Source organism: Pogona vitticeps, chromosome 1 (genome assembly GCF_051106095.1).
Source record: "Pogona vitticeps strain Pit_001003342236 chromosome 1, PviZW2.1, whole genome shotgun sequence".
Lineage (NCBI taxonomy): Eukaryota > Metazoa > Chordata > Lepidosauria > Squamata > Agamidae > Pogona > Pogona vitticeps.
This window is the reverse complement of record NC_135783.1, coordinates 338,046,997-338,072,671: the sequence shown is the minus strand read 5'-3', so window position 1 is coordinate 338,072,671 and position 25,675 is coordinate 338,046,997. Positions and strand designations below refer to the sequence as shown.

At 44.0% G+C, this 25,675-nt stretch overlaps 1 protein-coding gene and 2 long non-coding RNA genes across 6 annotated transcripts; 2 read left to right on the top strand and 1 right to left on the bottom strand.

Moving 5' to 3' along the window:
- Positions 1-3,771: 3,771 nt before the first annotated feature.
- On the top strand, positions 3,772-6,327 carry LOC144586096 (uncharacterized). The gene is made up of 3 exons (XR_013540824.1): positions 3,772-5,264; positions 5,821-5,993; positions 6,261-6,327. It is a non-coding gene; the product is annotated as an uncharacterized LOC144586096 (long non-coding RNA).
- Positions 5,347-25,400, bottom strand: YY1 (YY1 transcription factor). 4 transcript variants are annotated; one of them, XM_072986664.2, is made up of 6 exons: positions 24,400-25,400; positions 12,821-12,983; positions 11,702-11,762; positions 10,323-10,481; positions 9,464-9,561; positions 5,347-6,536 (listed from the first exon to the last, which is right to left on the bottom strand). In XM_072986664.2, exons 1-6 carry the CDS (start codon positions 25,112-25,114, stop codon positions 6,398-6,400), a joined length of 1,335 nt encoding a protein of 444 aa, XP_072842765.2. In that variant the 5' UTR covers positions 25,115-25,400; the 3' UTR covers positions 5,347-6,397. The 4 variants fall into 4 exon arrangements, with proteins under 4 accessions (XP_072842765.2, XP_072842766.2, XP_072842767.2 ...); XM_072986665.2 differs by having other exon boundaries at positions 12,821-12,971; positions 24,400-25,249; XM_072986666.2 differs by lacking the exon at positions 9,464-9,561 and having other exon boundaries at positions 24,400-25,249.
- LOC144586097 (uncharacterized) lies at positions 7,368-9,922 on the top strand. Its single transcript, XR_013540825.1, has 2 exons — positions 7,368-7,835; positions 9,404-9,922. It is a non-coding gene; the product is annotated as an uncharacterized LOC144586097 (long non-coding RNA).
- Positions 25,401-25,675: the final 275 nt, after the last annotated feature.

Here is a 25,675-nt window from a genome sequence, read left to right as displayed (position 1 = left end):
AAGGTAGAATGTCCCAAGAGTGCTTCTCTACTAGGCAGATGTGGTCTTCCCAAGGCCATTGGACTCCAACTCCCATACTCCATCTCTGTTGGTTATGCTGGAAAGGACCAGTGGGAGTTGCTGGTCAAACATACCTTCACGTTGGAGACATTCTGAAGAGCTTGTTCATGGAGTTTCTCCCCATGGTTCAAGACTCCAAGGCATTCTTTGCTGTTGTGGGGAGGTTGGCATGCTTGGCCTTGTGTGTTTAGTCTACCCAATTTCTGAAGACCTAATCAGGGCTTCCATGGGAATGTCACTTGTACCTACGCAAGACAGCCTGCAAACGGTTGTAGAACTCTTGAAGAGAAAAGCAGGAATCAATGTGTCATTTGCCAGATACTCCTTGCAAAGATGCAGCTTAAGTATTCCAGAATGAGGTGCCAACAACACTGGAGCTAGCCTGATTAGAAATGCTTGGGAGGCAGAACAGTGACGAGATTCTCCTTACCACTTGGCAAAGCAGTAGAAAATACCAGTTTATCAGGTGACTGCAGGGAGATCTTTGTAAGTTAATATTTATTCCCTTGGACTTTGTATTAACTCATGGAGGGGTTCACATTAGGACAGCTTGAGTCTGAATGTATCAGACCCAGCTTATTCTTCACAGATCAGCTTTGTGGAATGTACTAAATCTTTTTTCCATGAAATATTTTTCCTTCTGCACGTATTTTGTTATTTTGCTTTTGCTTTTTGCTGCTGTGTTCTGTTAAGACTTGCATAAGAAAATTGTGGCATGTAATAAGCATGTCACCTTCCATTTATTTAGGGCCCCAACCAGCTGGTGGTACCCGTGTGTCAGATGAAAGCCCATGTTTGAAATCAACCTGCCCCAATATGGTGCCTTCCAAATGGAACGGGTTTTAAATCCCATAGGTTCTGGTGAGCCTGGCCAGTGGAAATTGAAGTCCAAGACATGCACAGGCACCAAATGGGCCAGCTAAGTTGCATAAATATGGAAATGGAAGTCAGGTGTTAAACGTTACATGTGAGGAATAAGGAAGAATTTATGCTGGTGTACAGTGGACCCTTGATTTACAAACGGCTTGACTTACAGACTCAGATTTGACTTACAGACCAGAAAAAAATCAAAATGGAACAAAAACAGCCTGTTACGGGATTAATCGGTTTTCAATGCACTGTAGGTCAATGGAGACTTGACTTACAGACTTTTTGACTTGAGAACCGCCTTCCAATATGGATTAAGTTCTCAAGTCAAGACCCCACTGTACAGCATATACCACAAGCTGAGGATCCTTAGGTTATGTTACACTTTTCATTTGGGACAGGTGCAATAGGCCTGGTTAGTCTTTCATGGAGAATCTAGCCAGCTAAGATCATTTTAGCAAATATGCTGGGAAAACCGGTAAAACTGGTTCACTGCTTCTACACTTTGCAGGTATACTGTATGTTTCAGTGCCTGCTCGCTGGATATACAGACTGAATGTGAAATCTCTACCTGAACTGTTCATGCGCAATACAGAACAATGTCAACAATCCCTTTTTGTACAGTATTCTGTAACTATTGTACACAACTCAAGAAAAATAAAATCTTTTTTTAAAAAAAGTAAACCATGGGACACCTTGATCCTTCAAAATCCAGATGAAAAGTAGAGCTACAGGAAGTGTCACGTGGCAGTAGTTATACAATGACTCTCTGACACAAATACACAATGCCATACAGCCAGGAGCAAGCTAAATATCCCAGATAAGAGTTTCTATGGTCAGCGCTTGAGGGGAGGGTAGCGGCACTTGCAGTCCATTGTCTGGATGGCACACCATTTGCAGACCTCCAAAACCATCTTTGCAAGCCACAATGCATGCCAGTCCTTGGTGATCAGATGATGGGTTCCTGAACAAAGAATCAGGAGAATAATTATGCATGGTTGAACTTTCATTTCTGGTGGAGTTTCTTTACGTGGTTTAGGTTTAGGCGAGCCAGAGGTTGGAAGTTCAATTCCCCACTGCTTTCCTGTGTGGACTTGGGCAAGCTGCACAGTCCAAGGGCATCCTAAGAATATTACAGTTCTGAGTATTCTCTACCTGAAAACCCAGAATAGGGTCACCATGTCAAAATTGACTTGTCAGCACAATTATTTGTTCAAGGGGAACTCGTGTTTTTACATCTTCTTTCATTTGCCATGAAAATAAGTGTGTCTTTCATAGCCTTTTGGTTTGGTTTTCCCCATCTGGCTGGGCAAGAACATACATACTGTACATGGCCATGGCAGAAAGGGGAAAGAGGAAGCTGGCTGCTAGGCAAGGATGTGAGGTGGGCCAGTAGGAATGTGAGACCCAAACCAGCAGTGGTTTGGAAAGGGGGAGGGGACAAAGTGGGGCAGTGGCCTGTTGGAATATCAATGAGGCAGTTTTATGTATACAAGATGAATGAAGGTGACAACCGTTGGATGATAATAGTTGATCCATGTCTCTTACATTTGTCAAAATGAGGGATTCAGGGGGATCCTTTGGTTCTGGGAAAACTTTCTGGAGCTGTGGAACGAGTGTGGTATGATGTACTCTTTAATATCTTAAAATTGCCACGGCCAGTCCCAGCAGTGGGACTAGGACTGGCAGCAACAACATTCAGGCAATAAAGGGCACCCCGCCTGTTCCGTGGCTCCTAAAGGCTCCCCCAAAATCCAAAGGGATCCCTAGGGATCCCCTGTACCTGGAAGGGGAAGGGAATGGTAAATGATTAATTTCCCCAAAGTGGCCACAGGTGACGTCATCCAATTTGATTCTGGCTGGCATGCTGCCGCAAGCTACCTCTATTGTAATGTAAATTATCAGAGGTTTGTTTGGTCTGTAGAAGGGACAATTAATAACAGAAGCATATGCAAATCAGTATTTCAGTGCAACCATTTAGGTATCCAGTTAGGAACAATACATAATACTGCTGCTTTTCCACATTTTCATTTTTTTTTAAAGGAACATTGAAATAAGCACCAGCAGGTAACATATTTCAGCATCAAGTTCAGCCTGTAGAGGTTTCAGGGGACACAGGCAAACACTGCTGACGGCAAGAAACTAAATAAGTTATCTTTTGGTCTTTCACGGCTGATTAAAGCAAGCTCTTTATCTGACAGACTGAACCAATGAGCAAAGTATTTAAAGCACTACCTTCAGAAGCACAGCACAGAAAGGTGAACAAAAAGTCCTAACAGAAATGAGAGCCCCACTTGTCTTTTTTTCTTTCACCATTTACAAAAATTGATTAGCTTTACAAATTGAAACGCTATCCCATAAAATGAAGCTGTCATAGTTTGCTATGTGGTACAGTGTGTAAATATTGACAAAGCGGCCAGTGCCACATTAGGCATAGATACAGTTAAAGGTAACTTGGTACAAGTTCAAAGGCAAAAAAAATCTTATGATATAGCAATGTGCAAAGCAGGAGGGGAAAAACTTTATACTACGTAATGAACCTGAGCATGACCATTATCAATTCTGGCATGCTGCACTGTGTGCTGTCAGCAAGATGACTGCCTTCTTTGCAATATTTATTTATTTGATTTATATCTCACCCATATGGTATATTTATACTCAAGTTTTTGCTGTTGCACACACAGCTTTAAAAGAACAAGAGCAAAGTCTGTCTTGACAGGACCCTGGAACAGCTTCCATTAGTGGGCACACTTCCTCCAAAACATCAGGTGCCATTTCTCATCTAACCACTGCTGGGTTCCCTTGCAATGACTTTATTCTCAACTGCCAACACCCAAGCCCGATCCATGGAATCCAGCATTTCTTTACCATCCTGGCTGAGACAGTTACATGCAACACTGGTGTGCTTCCCTCCAACTCCCATATGAAATGGCACTGGGCACACCAGTAGCACAAAGAGTCTATGTGTCCCACTGTTAGCCAGACTTGCCTGGATGCAATTGATGCATATGCTATGTGGTATTTGCATGAGCTGAGATTTCCTTTCATTTGTGCAGTGCAAGGAAGTGGCAATGGTAGGGGAATGGCAGTGATTCCCAACCTTGGGTGCTCTTGGACTGCAACTCCCAGAAACCCTGATCAGCATAGCTGATGATGAAGGCTTCTGGGAACTGCAGTCTAATACCTGGGTTATCCAAGGTTGGGGACCACTATTCTACAGTGGAAAAGAATGATGTTGCTTTAAAATAATTCCTTATGGCAAGGGATTGTATTTACAAGCTTTTAATCTATTGACTCAAAGAAACCAACCCTCATGGCTCTTGTTCTTTTCAGGAATTTAACTTCCTGAAAAACTCCCACTTCTTATTAAAATGAAAAATAAATGTTTAGCCTTTTTGGTTGCAAACGTAGGCTGGGAAAAGTAGTCCTGTTCAGTCATTCTTCAGCCAGGCTGCATGTCAGCCCCACCTGTGGTTCTACAGCGAGAAAAACAAATAAAATAAAAGCTGACATATATTTGGTATTTTTCCATGCAAGTTTGGATCCTGGGAAAACAGGGTACAGTACAGTTCTCAGATAGCAGTGACTCTCCAATCCAGAAAGTCACCCTGCACACATGGCAGAAACAATAGTACATATGCAGGAATGAAGACACAACTGCTGATCTCCAATGCAAAATGCTGTTTCTCAGAACTGTCACCATTTGTTATCCTATGAATAAGGATCATCCTACTTTACAGACTCCTTATAAACAAGAGCTGAATGGCTGGAACAAAGAAAAAGTTACTCTGGCATTCTGATGTTACTGTTAATATGCTCAGCACCCTGCCACACCCACCTCACACCAACAGGTGCAAGCACTGTTAACTTTTTAAAAATTTATAAACTTTTATTTATGTCTCAACTTTTCTTCAGAACAGTACCTCTAGATTACCTCACCCTGCAAGAACAGAACAAAACAGCAGAATTTCATCAACCATCTTGTTCCATCACTTGATTGTTGCAAAAGTGATATTCAGTAGTGTCCAAGATTGTGGGTATAAATCACTGCCAGTTAAAATATCTATAAATACCATAGCTGACCAGGGTGAATACCTTATTTTCTCTGTTTGATTAATTGACATCTAGACCAGCAGAAATGGCAGCCCAACACATAGACTTCCGTCCTTTATGGCCCTGAAAACCTCTGTCACAAGGCTGGGAACACCCTCCCCAGCAGGATGGGGTGCCAAAGAGGGCTAACAGGAGCGATGAAAGTCTTAATTCCGCTGACCGAAGCAATGGATCAAGCAGACATACTCAGATGCTGGCCCATATTCTTCAGATCTGTTAAAAAGGTAGTGGCTCTAAAACTGTCCTAAGGATTACACCGATTACATTTTTAAAAGAAACAATCCTAATTGAATGCAAATAAAAAAGTAAATGTAACTTGAATTTTATTTATCTTCCAATTTCTGGGAGGTTAAAGAACTATAATTTGTTCTGGACAACAGAAGAAAATAGGCTGTGCTTACAGATAATTTTCTGCCATATTCTTTCTTCAGGACCACTGGTTTATTGTTGCCCACTCCATTACATGGGATGTACATACTGGGTGTTGTTAAAAGGTCAGCGCCTGTACAATACATTCTACAACTGAGCACCACTTTCCTTAACTGAACAGGCAAAGAGAAGGTACACGGAACATCGGCATCTGGCAGTATTTTTCCCAAAAAAAAGTGACTAAAATGGGTTTAAGTTGATTAACACTATTAAATCACATCTAATATTTTTACTACATGATTTCATTACAGCTATACGATACAATTATACAAAATGTGTTAACATCAAAGAATACAACCAAAAAATTAAGATAGCAAACGAAACCTATATAACTTTTTTTTCTCTTTACAGGAAAATACTTTTGAAGTATGCATGTAACTGCCCATTCTTTTAAAGAAAATCTACTGCAAGCAAAGTTATCAACCTCCAGAAAAAAATCACACATAGCATTACTAAGCATATCCCCAAAAAGTGTACAATATGCACACTTGGAAAATACAAAATTAAAAAATCGTAAGCAACAGGTGAGCTTCATATTTATAACAATGTGAAAAGTCCAATTTTAGCACTGTTGTAGAAAGAACTGTCTTTGATGCAAGTCCATGAACTGTCTGCCTCCTCCAGGTGGGGCCACGCTTTACAAAACACCATGCTCTTGAAACCAAATTACAGAGCAAAATCGAGCACTGTAGCAATGCTGAAGTAAAGTTTATTTTGCTACTTTATCAAAAACAAGTCCTTTAGGCATGTAGGATTCTTATTTTTTTGTGTTTTTTTTAATTCTTTCCTAGAAACAATATACAAAGAGGGAGGCTTATTCATTTTCAACCATTCTCCTGTAAGGTAAGATGTTTCGAGTTCATTAGCTTTCTTCTTGCAGAGTTTCACTGGTTGTTTTTGGCCTTAGCGTGTGTTAAGATGTGAGATTTCAGGTTAGTTGACTGCGCAAACTTCTTATTACAGCCATCAAAAGGGCACACATAGGGCCTGTCTCCAGTATGAATTCGCACATGTGTGCGTAAATTGAAGTCCAGTGAAAAGCGTTTGCCACAACCTTCGAACGTGCACTGTTGGAATGAAAACACACAACATCAGAAGACATTGCAGTAAAACATACCTGCACCAAGATAAAGTTTAATTCATTTACTAGGTTTTGAATAAAATTAAGAATCTAATTCTCACAACACCAATTTGGGACCAAATTGTTTGCAAGCAACTGAAGGTCTTACCACACTTGGCAAGCTGGCTGTTTATAATGTCCAAGTAACTCTCTCCCACCTACATATCCATGCAAAGAACCTGTGTGAATTGGTGCACACATGGCACACCCTGCAGCCAAAAGTTATATGAGTACACCCTCAGCCACTGTGATGTGATCTCAGGAAAGGCTGGAGAGTTTAGTCTGCATATATCTCGAATTACATGCAGGTTTCTTTAGGAGAACACAGGTATTGGACAGAATACAGACTGAATGAAAATAGCCAATCCGTACATGAGAAATAGCTACATTACAATTTTTCAGTATAAGATTATCTAATATAGACGGATCATAAAATGAACTACAAAGTAGCAAGTACATAAATGTGTCAGCTTTGCAGAGAGGCTGTTCTCCACTGTGGAATTCCGTTCCAAGACACCTGTCTTGTTATCCATTATCTGAGACAGAATTACATCACAAGATTATTGTTAAAACCTTAGGGCTACATGCTGCCACATGGGGGTTTATAAGGAACTGCTTTTGTTTATCAGTTCCATTGGTTTGACAAAACTAAATTTAGTTGCATGTTCACTATATTCAAAGGCATGAGCTGAGGTCTGAATCCAACCCCTTGTGATTATAGGCAACTTTTATGGAAACTACCCTGGATTGTCACTCTCTCATAACTTTCCATCTCTAGGCTGCACATTTTCTTTCCTAATACACAACTTCTGCAGCAACAACAGGATAGAAACTCAAGGCAGACAAAACTATCATCACAGACATCTGAAGCAGGGGCTTGGAAACTATTTGCAAATACGGACATATGAATAAAGGAGAGGAGATACACATTTGGAAAGAGGAATGAAAAAGTAAAGGAAAAACTAGGCAATTGTAAGAACAGTTTAGTTTGATCAACTAGCAGCTTATACAGGAATTTCACAACAATGCTGCTGTAGTTGTTACCTGAAACACCATAAAATCTGAGCAACCAAAACAATTGTGCTTCTGCTCAAGAGGAAAGAGGACTCTGGAGTTTCTCTAACTTGAAGACACTGAAAATTTCCACAGATTCTGCACCAACACTAACTGTGGAAATGCACTGGAACCATCCAAAACCTTATTTTTTGCAGACCCCAACAGGAGGCATAATGCTGTATTCAGACTGGTGAGTAAAGGTTGTATAGGAAGCAAATTGAAGAAAAATAGATGGAATCTGGAATGGTTACTTTAGAACATATTAAGCAGACAAAGCTAAATCCAACATACTTGACAAAAGTTTAACAGCAACTAGGTATATCAATGGGAAATCATGTACTTCATGTACTGTTATGTTAGCCAGGAAGTCTGGCTAACATAACATATACAGTGGTGCCTCGCTTAACGATCGCTGTTTTACGGCGAAATTGCTTAGTGATGGACTTTTTGCCATCGTCAGAGTGATCGTTTAGCGATGGCCCCTATGGGTAAAAATCGCTTTGCGATGATTGCAGGGACGCGATCATGGCAAAGCACCCATTTTTTAACAGCTGATCGGTGGTTCCAAAATGGCCATCGGAAAAACAAAATGGCGACCGCTGTTTTGCCTCACTTTAGAAGCACCCAAAATGGCCACCGCTATGGAGAATTTTCGCTTACAGTTAAGTTTTTAGCCCATAAGAATGCATTAAACGCGTTTCAATGTGTTCCTATGGGCTTTTAAAAATCGTTTAGCTATTAAATTGTTTAGCGACGTTTTTCCTGCATGGATTAACGTCGCTAAACGAGGCACCACTGTACCTATAAGACAGGAAGGACTATGTGCTCTTAAAACAGTATTTTTTCCTTGATACAAATTTTGCCAAGGGAATTATTTTTATTGATAGTTTCCTCCCCGAAATACAGAAAAAACAGATTTTTCAAGCAAGAACGTAAGTCACCATTGCCACACTGCCTTTTTAGCAAAACAGTTGAACATGAAGAAGAGAGAAATCGTCAGTAGCCAAAAACAATACATAAAGGGCAGAAAGCTGTGCAGAGAACTGAAGGTCCATTCTCCAAAATATGGCCCTAATTCTATCTACTAAACAAACTGTTATCCTGTGGCCTTAAAGACCTGAGATTTTCTTGTTCTGAAACAGAAGAAATCCTTCCTTCCAGAAACTTGATTCAACATGTTTCTCCGGCAAATGCTACAATTCAATATTTGGGGTGGGACGAGTAACTGAATGATTTAAACAAGCAAATTACTTCTTTGGAGACAAATTACAATGTGGTCTAGTTGGCAGTCATCACTAGTTGCTTCCTTCTTCCGCCTAGAGTGGTCGAAATGACTAGATAGGCGGGGTATAAATACAATTATTAATAGTAATAGTAATAGTAATAATACTTATTATTATTATTATTATTATTATTATTATTATTATTATTATTATTATTATTATTATTATTATTATTATTATTATTATTATTATTATTATTATTATTATTATTATTATTAATTATTATTCCTAATGTTTTGTTTATAGTCCTCCTAGGCAATGACTTGGGGGAAAACGGATGGGAAAAGGCAAGGGAGGCTGCTTTAACAGTTCTTTAAAAGGCAGCCCAACTTCTTTAAAACTGGCCACTCCTACAAACTAGGGGTAAAACACCAGTACAAAGAATGCCATCTTTTAAAATAGGAACTATAAACACAGAACTGTGAATAGTATTTCTCCACTGCTCATGTTGGTTTGTTTATTGTTCCTATTACAGAAGAGACTGTCTGCATCCAAGAACATTCAAACAACTAAGAGAAAACGAAAAGCAACATACAATTGTTTATGATGTTGTCCAGTTTGTACATCTTGAACTAGACAGCATGACTTATCAGTGAAAGACATCCCACACCTACATAATCTTTGAGGCATAGCCTGTAGTGGGAAAACGTAGCATGTCAGAAAAAGGAGAAACAGTTCTCAGAATATTGCACTCCATTAACATCAACTACACTGAAGTGCTCTAACAATTTTTAAAAGTTACTGGCAGTGATGAAGTGCATAGAAAGGCAGCTAGGAACTAGAATGTGTGTGATACGGTGTCTGGAGTGAGATAGGAGATGACAGAATGATAATGTAATTACATTTCAAATATTGTCTTGAATTTTGCTGCTTGTTAAACACCTGGTAACAAATCATCTACAATTCTGAAAAGACAATTTCACTGTCTCATAATTCTTAATCTTAATATACTGACTAAATCCAAGCATGCTGATTAAATTCAAGCTCTCAGATCCATGTGGACCTTCCTTTGAAACACCAAGAATAGCCCACAGAAATAAGATATGTACCTTTTGTCTCCAAGCGTTTGCTTTGTATTTTGGAATGCTGTTGGGGAGTGACTGACCGTTTCTCTTGCTATGCATATAGATTTCCCCCTAAGACATTTAGCTAGTGTTGCCCAATCACAACAGTGCTAGCCACAACTCTGGCAGACCCACTGAATCAACTGCTGAATAAATCTGTCAACATTTATATTAATCCATGATTCAAGGGGTCTACTCTGGTTAGGCTAGCCAAATGGATACAGCCCAGTCTCAGAACACAAAACTTTGTTTTGCACCTCAGAGGAACTTTAATTATCAAGATTGATACACAGCACAGGCTGTCTAGGTAAATCATTTTGAAAAAGGTACCTGAAATGGTTTCTCTCCAGTATGAACTAGCTGATGCCGTTTTAGCTTTGAGCTCTCCACAAAGGCCTTGCCACATTCTGCACAGACGTGTACCCGGGGTCCGTGAGTGTGCAGATGCTTCCTCATGGCTGAGTTATCCCTGAACATTTTTGTGCAACCCTTTAAAACAAGAAAAGGCAATGATGTACAGGCAGTTTCCTTGTTTCCTTAACTGCTGCTAGATAAGTTCCAGGACCTGATTTGTCATCCATCTAGTTACAATCCAATTCAGTTACAGGAGAAACTTATTTCAGAAGGATAAAAGAGGCCAGTTCTAAAGGGCTGATTTCTAGGAAAGGAGAAAGAACTGCCAGGGATCACATGGCTAAGAGATTCTCTAAAGATCATATACTGTATTTGGGCCCAAAAAACATGCCTCCAAGTGGGGGGGGGGGTCGTCTTGTACGCCGGGTGCACTGAATGACGCGGGGCCGCGCTGGCCGGGGAGGAAGGCAGGTGGGCAAGCAGGCAGTCGGTCTGGATGGAGGGAGGGAAGCACAGCCTGCCATGCCTGAGCGGCCAGAGCCAGGCTGCCCGCCGCCCCGCGCTGCTGAGCCAGCCTCGCGCTCGCTCGCCCCCGCCCGTTTCCCTTTTCCTCTTCCTCCTCCTGTCGCCACCCGCTCAGCCTCTTCCGCTCTTCCTCTCCCACTCACTGCCATGCCTGAGCCGCAGCCGCGCTGCCCCGCGCCGCTGAGCCAGCCGCGCGCTCGCTCGCCCACCACCCGCCCGTTTCCCCTCTTCCTCCTCCTCCTGTTGGGGGGGGTCGTCTTATATGGCCGGTCACCTTGTGCGCCGGCAAATACGGTAATACGTACTACATTTAAAAGACAGCTAACTCAGGACCAACCACGTTAGATTCAGGTATCTAGTTTCACTATACGTACACTCAAAGTAGAGTTCTTTCACAATTTGTCTCATGCTGTAGGTTCCTACTAATTTTGCTATAGCCTTTACAAATCCATTTAGCATTTTCACTTTTAAACAACTCATTTTCAGTATTTTTTAAACACCTGTGCTTGTTTTTTTACATCCTTAATAACTATAGCTGTTTTATAAGGTAAATTTTTGCTCTTCTATAAGAATCTGATTCCCTACATAGTGTGCAATCATCTACAACAAGCATGGCCAACTGATGAAACTGCTGAGTTCCGTTTTGTTTTAAACTACGCTGGTCACATAGATCGGAACTTAAGAAATATTACATTATATCCTTGTATCTAGAAGACATATCAGAAAGAAATGGTAGCTTAAGGAATTAGCTTCAGCATTTTATAGCCATGAAAGGTAATAAAATTTGCCCTGCAAGTGCAAATTCTCTGCAATCATATTATTTTACTCACTTTGTGAGGACATGCTATCGTCCGTGGAGCATCATCTTCTTTGATTTTTCTTGGCTTCATTCTTTTAGAGAAAAACACAGTAGCACTGATTAGTGAACAGCACATAGCTTCTTATCTGCTCTGTATTAGTAAAGTAACCCCTTAGCAAAACATTCACATTAAATTGTAATTACAGTGGAAGAGCCTCTAACTAACTGGTGCAGCAGCATGGACTATTCAGTTGCTCAAGAAACTAAAGATTTTATAGAAAAGCATCTGTAAATAAAATGTTCTGTTTGATGAGAACTAAAACATCACATGGGGGCAGCAAAGTTCACGAGGGTTTTGAAATTTCACTTTATATGTATACTTAGGGACAGAGAGTGACATAGGGGTTGAGGAAAAAGCACAGAGCAGAAAAGTACTCAGAGACAGCTTTAGAGAAAGTAGAAGACTTGAGAATTCTATGGGCAGCACAGTAAATTATCTGCAAAATGGGGTAAATAGAAGAGCCCTACTAAAGAACATCAGAATACTTGGTTAGGAAGGTCAATGAATCATGATCAAGATACTGGCATATGACAGCAGGGTTTGGGCTTTGACAAAGGTACTCTTGCAAATGTGGCTTCTGCTATCAGCACAGCATTGTGACCTTAAAAGAGGAAACAAGAGCCCAAAAGCTGAGCTAAAATTCACATACTGTCTTCAACCAACACACATCCACTTCCAAATCTTTGGCTGTGGCCATTAAATCCATACTATCAACTCTTTAAATACTGGCAAACAAGGTTTGTTATTTTCAAGGTGGAATGGTTTTAATTCACCTTTGAAGGAAAATTCCATCACCAATTCTTGCTAAAACCCAATTAAAAATAATTTTAATGGCTTGAAAGCAAAACCTGTGGCTCCCATAATCTTTAAAGCGTACGTCATGTATCTATAAAGATTATCATCTTTGCATTTTAGTAAAAATAGCTAATTATTACTCCAGCAGGATTCCACATGCCACTGGACTTCAATAGCCAGTGACCTCAACTCAAGAGTAAAAAAATAAAAAATAAAAATAAAAGGTCACTCTCATTGAGAAATATGAACGAGTATAACAAAGTGATGTGTTTATTAGAGCAAATGTTCTCTTACCTTGCAAATTCTGCCAACTGCTTGGGGTCTGAAAGATCAATGCCAGGTATTCCTCCAGGTGGTAATTTCTTGCCGGTCATGTATTCTGAGTAGTCGGGAGGGGAATTCTCGCCAATGATCTGCTCTTCCACCACAGTTTCATGGTCAATGTCTTTCTTGTCATCTGAAATGATTAGAGAAAACTGAACTTTGATTTAACATCCACGAAGGACAACACCAATAGCCTGGAGACTACAGTGGTGCCTCGCTTAATGAGCTCAGAGTTTAACGACGAATCTGCATAGCGATGTCGCTTTTGCGATCGCAAAAGTGATTGCATTGCGACGTTCAGATAGGCAAAAACTCGCACTGCGATGATCGGTAAGCATTTCGCTTACCGATCTTCGCATTGCGATGTTTTTACAACAGCTGGTTGGCGGTTCCAAAATGGCCACCGCAAGTGTTTTCGCGCCCTGCCCTCGCTTACCAAGAGCGCGAAAATGGCGGTGCTATGGAGGAACTTCGCTGAATGGTGAGTTTGGGCCCCATAGGAACGCATTAAACTAAGTTTAATGCGTTCCTATGGGGTTTTTCAATCCGTTTAGCGATGTTTTTGCATAGCGACGATTAATCCGGAACGGATTAACGTCGCTATGCGGGGCACCACTGTATTTCTAGAACTAGCAGATTTGGGGATTGTATATTGTAGCTATTCTTATGTACAAAAACAAAAGGCTTGATCTAGATCTTTACGAAGAATCCTACAGGTATAATAAATGTTATTCATTTGTAGGAAACCGCTGCTTATAAACATGTACTTTATGCAACAGCCAACTATAACAGACTAATTATACTGCTCATACGTTAATTGTATCTTTCAAATAATCAAGATGTGCACAGGGAGGACTCCTCGCAAATTACGTTTACTAAGAGGAGAATCCTTTAAAAAATTATTAGCTTCATTTAAATCTCTTCTCTTCAAGCAGCTCAAGGCAGCATAGACACTCTCCTCCTCCTCAATTCCCACCCCCAAAACAACCCTGTAAGAGAGATCAGGATAAGAGAGTGACTGAACATAACTCAATTTCATTAGGTTCTAATCCCCCCCCCCCAAATTTGCTTCAAGGGAAAAATATAATATATTGACTGAAATCCTGTTGCATAGTTCCATGTATGCAATGTGAAGAAGCTGTGGTAGCCTTAGAGAAAAGCAGGAGCAGGGCAGAAGTGTTATTCACAAAGCACTTCTGCATGCATCCCACACAATGGGTGAAAGAGAACCACATGGCTGACTGCGCAATCCAAATGTGAAATGCTGGTTGTCTCAGCATAACAAAACATACTTCTGCTGCCATAACTTTATACTAGAACAAACAAGATTTCAACCAATGTCCTAAATTAATATGTCTCTATCTGACAAGAGAATACACATGCTAATATTTCAGGCAGACTGAAAAAATACTGTTCAATAAACAAAACAGATTCAGATATATAAAGCAATGAAAATTTTTAAATAACTCAACTACTACTCTCTACTTGATGGCTTCACTGAAACTAGGCTACCAACCACATGCATACTTTATGTCAGCTGAGTTAACACAAGCCTTTTCCTTCCTGCTTCCCAAACCCTTTATTTCCTTGTATCTAGAGTTCTTTATGAAATCTGCTTGCCCATAGTCATACAGCAGTAGCCTGAAATGTGCCAGCTCTGTATTTACAGTATAAAAGTATAACTATTCTGCTTGCAAGTAAGAACTGCAAGTAGCACAACACTTACAAACTGGTCAATTAGGTTTTTATTTTAATACAACATACTGAGGAATTTACAAGACCAAGTATAAGGGTTCAAGTATAAACCTCTCAACAGCCTGTGAAGATCCAATATAAAAAAATCTATGTACAACAGACACTGTCAAATAAACCTAACAAACCAATTAATGCAGGAAGGAAGAGACAGGCCATCCACCTGGTTAACATGGAGCCTGAGGCAGCCACAGACTCTATGTTGGAAACTGAGATCCAGTTCTTGTCTGAAACGATCATCAGCCATGGGCCAGAAAGATTTCAGGTTTCTACTTATCTTATACTTTTTTTTCTCTTTTGCCAAGCAGAAGAAGCTTTTGATATGGCTTTATCAATTTTGTTAATAACTGAGATACCAGAAAAGCTTGTGGCTCACATTCTAATATTCAGACCTGTGTAGGTCAATCTTCTGATATATACATTCAGTCAGTCATTCCGGGTTCAAACAGAATCAATGCCACCAGATTTTGCACAGCTGACAAGAGGCCAGAGACCATCAAATGACACTTCAGCTGCTCAGAAAATCATGGATAGAGCTACCTTGGTACCTCAAAGACAACCTCTATCCTTTCCTCTCTTCAACTTCCTAGGGACACCTTGTTGAAATAAGACAGCATACAGGAGATATTTTCTCTTACCGAAAAAATTAACATTTATAGAAATGCATCCAACTGCCCCTTGCTTCCAATAAACTCAAGGAAGAGGAAATCCAGCCAAAGAGGCACCACAGCTGATGCTTACACTAGGGGTGGGAACTAGTTTGGGATAGCAGCTGATTTTTCTTTCCCAGCAAGAATTTGACAAGCAAGCAGAGAAGCTACACAAACTCTGCTGGTGCATCTAGAAACTCATTGAAGTGACAGGTGGCAGTGGGAGAGGGAACTTTTAATGTATCTGATCAGACCTTGAAGATTAACAACAGTTCGCTGACATACAGAGCGATTCCTACTGTTACGAAAAGAGATGGTGTGTATATGTGTGTGTCAGAGGGCCCCTGACAGACCAGATCAAAATTTATCACAAGTGTATCTAGTCCTAAAGAATCAATGAATTCAATAAACAACAGAACAGCCATTATAATTTGAAACCAGTGACAGCAATGTAACAATTTAGCTCTGTGAAAGCTGTTTATAGCTCATACAAGACCCTGGGACAAGAGTTAATAGGAAAAACTATACAGTGGTGCCCCACATAGCGAGGTTAATCCATTCCGGATTAATCTTCGCTATGTGAAAACATCGTTAAAAAGAACACAAAAACCCATTGGAATGCATTAAACATTGTTTAATGCGTCCCAATGGGCCCTAAACTCACCGTTCAGCAAGGATCCTCCATAGGGGTGGCCATTTTCGCCACCTCGGTAAGCGAGGAATCCATCCAGAAAACAGCGGCGGCCATTTTGGAACCGCCAGTCAGCTGGCATTTCCCCCCAGCTGGCCGGGGGGGGGGGTCCTTGCTCCGGAGGAAGAGGAGGTGAAGCAGGAGACAGGGAGTGAGGCGCCCAGCCGCGCCAGGGCCCCTTCCCTTCTCTCTTCCCCTCCGTTGCCGAGAAAGCAAGCCGAGAGCTCTCGGCTTTTGGAAGAGGGGGAGGCGGAGCAAGGCACCCAGCCGCGCCAGGGCCCCTTCCCTTCTCTCTTCCCCTCCGTTGCCAAGAAAGCAAGCCGAGAGCTCTCGGCTTTTGGAAGAGGGGAAGGCGGAGCAAGGTGCCCAGCCGCGCCAGGGCCCCTTCCCTTCTCTCTTCCCCTCTGTTGCCGAGAAAGCAAGCCGAGAGCTCTCGGCTTTTGGAAGAGGGGGAGGCGGAGCAAGGCGCCCAGCCGCGCCAGGGCCCCTTCCCTTCTCTCTTCCCCTCTGTTGCCGGGAGAACAAGCCGAGAGCTCTCGGCTTTTGGAAGAGGGGAAGGCGGAGAGGGCGTGCAGGCGCCCAGCCGCGCTGGGGCTCGTTCCCTCTCTCCTCCTTCCTCCACAGCCCCGGGAAGAACAAGCCGGCCGGTGGCCGGCCTTTGGAGGAAGGGGAGGAGATGGAGGCAGAGACGCGAGTCAGGCGCCCGGCCCTTTCCGTTCCCGTGCCACCTCCCCTGCCCTGGGAGGAGCGAGCCGGCTAAAGCACCGCTCGCTGCCAGCCCTGGGCTGAGCTCCCGCCGCCTCGTCCTCGGAGGAAGAAGAGGAGGTGGAGCGGGAGAAGGGCAGTCAGGCGCCTGGCCCTTTCCCTTCCCCTGCTGCCTCTGCCGCCCCGGGAGGGGCGAGCTGGCCGCCCACCGGCTTTTTCGGCCAGCTGACAGGCGGGAGCTTGAGAAGGACCGCGGGGGGGGGGGAGCCCTCCCCCCTGGTCCTTTGGAAGCCCCGCCGGTCAGCTGGGGGGAAAAAGGGTCTATGGGGAAACATCGCAATGCGACGTTTCCCCATAGGGAACTTCGGTATGCGATCGCATTACCGATCGCAAAATCCACATCGCTATGCGGATTCTTCGTTAAACGGGGCACTCATTATGCGAGGCACCACTGTATATCTAATGAGAGGTCATGAAGAACATTGCCAAGCAGGAAAGCACACATGGAACCCAAATATATATATGTCTATGTATTCAGAACACTTCTGTTTGGCATTTATGTGACTGACACATCAACAAATACACTGTAGGAACATTGCTTGCACTTTCTACTGGAAAATCTTGAAAGTGTCATTAAGGACAGGGGAAAACTGATATTCACCTTTAAGCTCAATTCCAAACTGATGTAAAGGGCTAGCCATATTTCTGTTCATTATAAGAAGTGGCTCAGTCTTTACGCATGTTTTCCTTATTACCTGTTTTCCCTTTTTCCGTATCTTGAAGGATTTCCTATTTTCCTCCCTCCCCATTTTTCCCTTTCTCTTTTGATCTTCAAGTTACACGAAAAGGAAGTGTCCTTTGTAGTGGATTTGCTGACCACTACAGTGCACAGCACCTATGAGTTCTTTTTGAGTGTATTGCTTATAATCTATTCAGCTAAAATGTTAAGAAATTCAGGATGAATCGGCAATATATGGGCTGAAGAAAATGTTACTAAAAAGATGAAGTGTAGGATTTGAAAGACAGGATGTATCATAATTCCTTACATTAGCTGTTTCATTTTGTATCCTTATGCCATTATTATAATTTGTTCATTCTCAGGGTGGATTTGATTTAATTATAATTTAAATCAATCTAATTTTTAAAAAAATCATTGATTTTTATCCATCCTGTTCATTCTCTTGCAGTAATACTTCCTAATTTATCCACTGTCCGTTTTCTAATCTAGATGGATTTCCACTTATATTGGCATGTAATCATTAATAGCACAAAGGCACTAGTTTTCTATACTGTGTTATTAGTAAACTCATTAATGTATTATATTCTTGAATTGTAAATCCTTGTCCCTGGTTTACAGTGTATCACTGTGAGTAAAAATGTAAGCCCTAATTAACTGACACTGCTGGACAGCTTAATGATTCAGGTATCTGGCTGCAAAGCAAGAGCTTGGGAGTTAGATTCCCCACTGTGCCTCCCTGACAGGGGCTGGACTCAATGATCCACAGGGTCCCTTTTAGCTCTGCAATTCTAGGATGATGATAATGATGATTCTGAAGGATTCTGAGCCAATTCTACAGAACTTCAATTTCCTTAAGGGACAAATAGTGGAACAAGAGCTAATCACTGTACTAGGATCAGATTAAACCAGTCCAGTAACTAGCTATGTTCAAAGGGGAGAAAATGCCTTTTAGAGATCAGGCATTATAAACATGACACAACAGATAATATGTCAACGGTGGGCTAGGCACACAGATGGGAGCAGACTGAATTTAGACAGGAATGTAAAAAGCTGCCTTACAATGAGCTAGATCTTTGGTCCATCAAGCCTACTACTTTCTGACAGCAAAAATTTTGAAATCCTTATCACTGAAAATCAGGTGCATTCCACTTTTGGCAATCTGCACCTTATACATTCATTCTACAGCTCTATGGGCTGGCAGAAGATGGACAGAGAAAGGAAATCAGCTTCAGCACACCATAATCAACAGACAGATATCTGGATCCATCTCAGTAACATTATTGTGATTTTTTGACATGACAGGCAATGCAAAGGAGATGCTGGTTCTGAAAGAGACATCCTGCATATGCTAGGAAGATAAGCCACTCTGACTACATGGGTCATCTTGTACACTCCTGCTGTATCTATTCTGCAAGTAACTTAACTATTTGCTTTGCTTTTACAAAGCTGTGCCCTTAGTTTCTTCTTAAGCAATAAAAAAGACATCCTATGATGAGGATAGCCCTGGACTGTTAGCTACCATATTTTTCCAGAATGGACTGAGGATGCATGCAAAATACAAGGAACAGAAGTCAAATAGAAAACAGCTATCAGTAATTAAAAAATGCTTACTCTCTCAAATGCTGTAATTTTTACAGAACTATTTTCGCACTCTGGCACACCAGTTAGAAAACTGATTTAAATTACTTAAGAGACAATGAATTGTGACTTTTCTTTTTTAAACTATGACATATGGATGTTTTTGGAAGCTGGGGGGGGGAGAAAGAGAGCAAATGAAGTCTTTGACTTTCCCACTTAAGAGGTTAAGGTATCTGGCTGTGCAGGCAGAGGTTGGGAGTTCAATTCTCCATTGTGCCTCAGGAGAAGAGTCACCCTGTGTACCCATGTGGCTTTCCAGTCCTTGGGAACGCAATAAAAATATATTTTTCAAAGTAGCAATAGCAGCTCCATACAAGATTTTCAGCGCTTTCTTCCACCATAATAGCCTTTTCTCATCATATAAACTGCAGCTTAACACTAACATTTCAAAGTTTCCCCAAAGTGACAAATCCTCCAGAATCTGTGTTTCCCAACATTTTTCCAGAGACAACCCCTTTTATAATAGCCACGCAGTCACTTCTGCATAAAAGGGCACTTATAATGGGGCAAACTATCATGAGAAGACAAACTTCCCTGGAAAAAGCAATATTGCTAGAAAGAAGAAGGTTGAACTTGAGACGAACTGACTCAATAAGGAAACCACAGTCTTTATTTTACAAGACTACAACAGAGTTTTTGACTATATGAGGGAGAACATTAATTCACAGGGTCCCCAAAACTGGCAGCAATTTGACAGTATATAACACTGCTACCAAATATCTACTGCCTCTCCCTTCCACTTGGCTGGTTCTACCTGCTCCCAATCTGCCCCCACAGCTTTTTCTAGCATCCCTCCAGCCCAACTGGGATGGAATCACCAACAGAAACCCAGACACAATTGTGGAGGGAATTCCCAGATCCCAGAAGGGATAGGATGCCCTTAGGGGAGGAGAAACCCTTCTTTTCTCTGGAAGGAGAAAAAAGAGATCGGAAAGGACTTTTTTTGACTGCACACCATCCCAGCTCCCTTCTTCTCTAGGAACCCAACTCAGTGGTTTGAAACATTCCCGAGAAAGCAAAGCAACTACTAACCCACTAGCTTCACCATAGGCATATGGATACACGTAAACTCATGGTTTATTTAAGCCTGGCAATCCCTCAGAAAAAACTTTGCAACCCACTTTTAAAAATTTAAATTGTGATTTAAATAAATTTGATTTTTAAAAATCATTGATTTTTTTCTGCACTGTCTGGTAAGCTCAACCATTTCTGGATCATGCCAGCATCTTACTCTGATTAAGCTCTTTAGCAGAACCACGTATCATATAGATCTGGAACCTCAAACTCTTAGTAGAAAGTAAGCCAGCCTGATATGAACTCGCCTTTTTTTTAGTAAGAATGCATAAGAATATACAGTATATTTTGCAATAAGGGTCCCTGTATTTTGGAACTCCAGAAAGTACTTTTCTGTAGTTTCTACAGAAATGGCTTAAACTATGGTTACAAAAAGATCACCAAGACTGTCACAGTATCTGCTGTTCCTCTATACAACAGTGGTCCCCAACCTTGGGCCTCCAGATGTTCTTGGACTACAATTCCCAGAAGCCTTCACCACTACCTCTGCTGGCCAAGATTTCTGAGAGTTGAAGCTCAAGAACATCTGGAGGCCCAAGGTTGGGGAACACTGCTATATAGGTACTGAAGTATATAACAACAGCAAAAGAAACCATAGCTGCACTTTACACAAAAAGTGTTACAGTACTTTTGGAGGTAATCTGTCTCAAGGGAAGAAATCTCTTGACATTGTCCATCCCAAATCACAGAAGTTGGTACTCTACAAAAAACGTCTACAGAGATTTCTTGCCTTAAAGCAACTTGCTTCCAAAAGTTACACGTTTTGCATAGCAACACAACAGAGTTATAGCCAGTGAGGGGGGAAATGATCTCATTTGCTGCTAATTTCATGGGATAGATTAAAACTTCTCTAGCCTCCGAAGGCTTGTCCAGCAGGCTGAGGCAAAGAGGCAGTCCTGAAAACAGGAAAATCAGGGAGCTGGACAGGGGGTAGACTGTATTTGTCTTCAGTGAGGAAGGAATTGTCATTCTTGAATTGGCCTTCTCGGCCACACTAGACACTGTTCCAAGTCCTCTATTCAGAGCACGTTACCATAATCCAGTGGTGGCAAACTTTTTTGGGCTTGCATGCCCAAACTGGGGGGCGGATGGGCGGATAGGCAGCAGCGGAACGAGAAGTGGCAGCGGAAGGGAGAAATCCAGGGGGGAAGGAGGTCCCTCGAGAACCCACTCCGGATCCACCACCAGCACCAGCTGTTCCGGATCCTGACCCACCGCCTGTCCGGGCACCAGCACCGCGACTGCAACTGCCTGCTCAGGTTTGGCTGGGGGGGGGAAGGGGGAGAGTAGCGATCCGGCAACTTATGGCTCACGTTCCAGAAGAAAGGGCTCCGTGTGCCAGCTGTGGCACGCATGCCATAAGTTCGCCATCGCTGCATAGTCTCTTGAGACTGAAGGATGCCTAATCTAAACCTCAACAACCTGAATTTTGCAATGTTTTCAGCTTTCTGATTATGATTATTTATGATTCAGAAACAAGCAGCATACACTACACTGTCCATCTCCTTGCCACCTATATTTTGACTTGTTAATTACCAGAAAATATCTGAGAATCTACAACTAGATAAATATATACAGGATCAATTGTAATTCCACAATGTCCAGCTGCTGATCTTCTCAAGCACTGTATGTTAACACTTAAGAAATCAGCAGCTGATCCCTATGTGATTCTACACTGCAAAAAAGCATGTGTGCTTCTTAGCCAGACTGTGGATTATACTCCTATCCCAAATTTATTTCTAACACAGTGACATTATAAAAGTGCTAACTACAATTCATTATGTTGTAATAATTACAGTAATCAAGATGCAAGCTTATGGGAGATGTATGAAATTTTTAAAAACTTAAAACAATTTAAATGGAAAGGAAGCAATATAAATTCCATAAATTACAAGAGTCCAAAAACTAGGACGCATAACATTTCTAAAGCTACACATTATTCATGAAGAAACTAAAAACTTTGGTTCATTCAGCAAATCAAATCCTGATGCTTACTGCTTGCCAAACTGAAAAGCCTAAAATGTTTTAACAATCTCAGTAAGCCTAAATTCTCCACAGAAAAAACAGCCTTAAATGCATCCCAAAATTCATGTTTTTCATTTACAGTGGTGCCTCGCTTAACGAGCGCCCCGGTTAACGACGAAATTGCATAGCGATTTGGTTTTTGCAATCGCAAAAGCAATCGCATTGCAATCTTTTAAATGGGAAAAAATCACTTTGCGATGATCAGTAAGCTGTTTCGCTTACCGATTTTCGCATAGCGATGTTTTCCCAACAGTTGATTGGCAGTTCCAAAATGGCCGCCGGCTAAAAAACATGGCCGCCTGCTGTGTTTTGGGACAGATTCCTCGCATACTGGGCAGCGAAAAAGGCCGCCGCATGGAGGATTTTCACTTAAAGGCAAGTTTTTTGCCCATAGGAACGCACTGAAGGGGTTTCAATGTATTCCTATGGGCTTTTAAAAATCGCTTAGTGATGTTTTCGGTTAGTGGCAATTTTTGCTGCACTGATTAACATCGCTAAGTGAGGCATCACTGTATTTACATCTAGAGACCATGCTATCTAGGCAAAAGTGACCTCTGTAAATATTGCTGCTCTTGCCAATTCAAAATGTAATTTGAAAGCAGCTACAAAAGCATTTTAAGATCTAAAGTCCAGCAGAACTTCACACAACTGTTATCTTTGCTTACTAATCCCAATGAACAGGCACCAACTACTTACACAGGCTTTCTGTGGAGATGATTTCTCTAACACTGTTGGGACTTGCTTCCAGCCATGTGCTGGATCTAGGGGTCAAGGGATGTAAATTCCCCACACCTGCCCTGTAACAGATGCAGAGTGGCAGACCTGAATCATGGGCAGTAGCTGGCAAGTCAAAGCCTGTCCTTCTGGTGCAGTGCCAGAAAAGGCAGCCTCCAAGCCAGAGGGATCCACCTTCTTCCTCTACAGCCCTCAGTGATCTGGGCACCTATTTTAAGTGTCTTTCAAGTCCATTAACTATGTGACCTCATGGGATTTAAAAAGAACAAGGGGGGATGGCAGGAAGGAAGATGTGTGTTTCCTTCATCGACTTTATTTTTTTATTTTTTATTTTTTTGCCAAGGCTTCTCTCCTAGTGCAACATGGCAGCAACGGGAACCCATTCCAACCTTTCCCAAGACCCTCCTCCTAAACAAAAAACGGCAGGGCCCTCCAGATCCGCTTGGAGATCAGTTGCCACAGCGATCTTCCCTCCCACTCCTCCTCTTGACCGGGCAAGCTCAACCCTGGCCAGGAACACTGGATCAATGTTACGAGGCCGGGAGGGAGGGAGAGAGAAAAGAAAGCCGCCGCCAGAAGGAAAAGGAAATGAGGAATCGGTGAGGCAAGCGCTGGGAAGGCGACGGGCCTTGAGGCGGGAGACAGAGAAAAGGAAGCCGACAGGAATGGATTTGGAGGGGGGGGGAGCCATTTAACAAAAGACTTTCCCAGTCCGGAGAAGGGTAAAGTTGGAAAAACGGGGGACGGAGGTGGGCGTGAACCAGCCCGCAAGGTTATGCAGGGAGCAGAACATTTAGAGTCGTCGTCCTCCTCCTTCCAAGGGGAAGACTGAGGAAAGTCTGCAGTGGTTCAGCGAAAGAAAACCATATTTTGGGTCAAGGAATTGGGGGGGGGGGTGGAAAGGCGCCTGAGAGGAAGGCGCTGCCAGGCAGCGAAGGCAGTGGAGTCGGGGGGGGGGGGGCGGACTGAGGCAAAGAGAAACGGAAAGAGAACGAGGATGCGCGCTGGAAGATAAAAGAAGGGCAGCCACGACAAAGCCGAGCCGCTGGAGGGCCGAGAGAAAGCGAGACGGGCGGCCGAGCGCCCCGCTAGCCGCGCCGCCCCGCCTCCCTTCCGCTGCCTCCCCTCCTCCTCCTCCCCCTACTGCAGAAACTACGCCATTGCGGCCTAGTCCAAGAGTCAGTCAGCGAGGGAGGGAGGGAAGGAGGGAGAGGAAGCGCGCGAGGCCGCCCCTCCCCTCTCTCTCTCACGCGGCCGCCATCTTGGCGGGGCCGCCGCCATCTTTCTTTCCCTTTTCCCCCCCGCCGGAGGGAGCCGGGCAATCAGGCAGGAGCAGCGCAGACCCCGCCATCTTTTCGGGGGAAGCCGCCATACTTGCCCTGGCGAGATGAACATGGCGGCGCCCATCACACACATCCAAACATGGCCTCCCTTCAAAACAAAACGGGGAGAAGAGCCCGCCCGGCCCCGCTCGAAGCTCCCCGGACCCTCCCCGGTTCCCGCCGCAAGGTACCGGCCCCGGCCCGGCCGCTCCACTTACCCGAAGCCCACATGGTGACCGAGAACTCCCCCTCCAGGGTCTTGATCTGCACCTGCTTCTGCTCCCATTTCCTGGCGCCGCCGCCCCCTTCGGCCCCGCCGACGCTGCCTCCCGTCAGGTAGCTCTTCTTGCTGCTCTTCTTACCGCTGCCGCCCCCTTTCTTCACCCGGCCGCCCCCTGAGGAAGAGCCGCCGCCCGAGCCGCCCTTGCTGCCGGCGGGCGTGACGGTGACCAGAGTCTGCTCGATGTACTCGTCCTCGCCGGCCGGAGCCGGCACCGGGATGAGGATCTGGTCCTCGAAGCCGTCGTCCGCCCGCAAGCCATCCGAGTCGTCGCCTCCGACCACCTCCTCGCGGGTCTGGACCAGAATCACCTCCTGGTGGTGCGGGTGGTGGTGCAGATGGAGCTGGCCGCCGCCGGCCCCGACTCCGCCGCCGCTGGGGTCCCCGTCGGTGACCAGCGGCTGCAGGGCGATCATGGGCGGGTGGTGGTGGTGGTGGTGATGATGATGGTGGTGGCGGTGGGGCGGGTGGTGAGGGCCGCAGTCTTCACAGCAGTCGTCCTCGTCGTCGTCCTCGTCGTCCTCGCCGCCCACCACGGTGGTCTCGATAGTCTCCACCGGGATGGTCTCCACCTCGATCTCGTGCAGCTCCACGATCTCGGCCGGCATCTCCGAGCCGTCCGTGGCGATGTACAAGGTATCTCCTGAAGCCATGGTGGGGTAGCGGGGAGCTGCCGCCGGCGGCAGCGGCACCACCACCAACGGGCCCAAGTCTAGCGGTGGGCCTCCGCCTCGGGTCCCCTCTCCTGCCCGCCGCCGGTGGGACGCGGGCTCCTCTGACTTCCCTTCTTCTTCCTCCTTCGCCGCCGTCTCCTCCTCCCCCTTCCACACAAACACCACCAGCTCCTCGTTGGGAGGGTGGGAGGGAGGCAAGCAGGCAGCAGCCTCAGCCACCGCCAAATCCCGCCCGCGCCGCCTCGCGAGACTACCGCCTCGCGATACAGGAACCCCGAGCCTCCCTCACCCGCCATCCAGACCCGCAGCAGCCGGAGGGGACACGCCCCTTCCTCGCGACCGGGAACCAATCGCGGCGTGGAACATGACGAGGACGCACCTCCCCCAATCAAACTTTCGGGTTGACCAACTGTCAAGCAGGCCGGTTAGTTGCGGGCCTCCCCCTTTTCTCTCTGGGTTCAGCCTATCACGGGCACTCGCAGCCAGCGGGGCACGCCCCCTCCTAAGTCCAGTAAGCTTATCGGTCGGAGTGGGTTGGCC

What these genes read in the sequence shown, in the direction of transcription:
- YY1 (XM_072986664.2), bottom strand. Translation starts at nt 25,114, where the DNA reads ATGGCTTCAGGAGATACCTTGTACATCGCCACGGACGGCTCGGAGATG. An exon ending in CGATAGCATGTCCTCACAAA is followed by an intron (nt 10,482 to 11,701) that starts GTGAGTAAAATA and finishes CTTGTTTTAAAG; the next exon opens with GGTTGCACAAAAATGTTCAG. An exon ending in CTGGAGAGAAACCATTTCAG is followed by an intron (nt 9,562 to 10,322) that starts GTACCTTTTTCA and finishes TTCCCACTACAG; the next exon opens with GCTATGCCTCAAAGATTATG.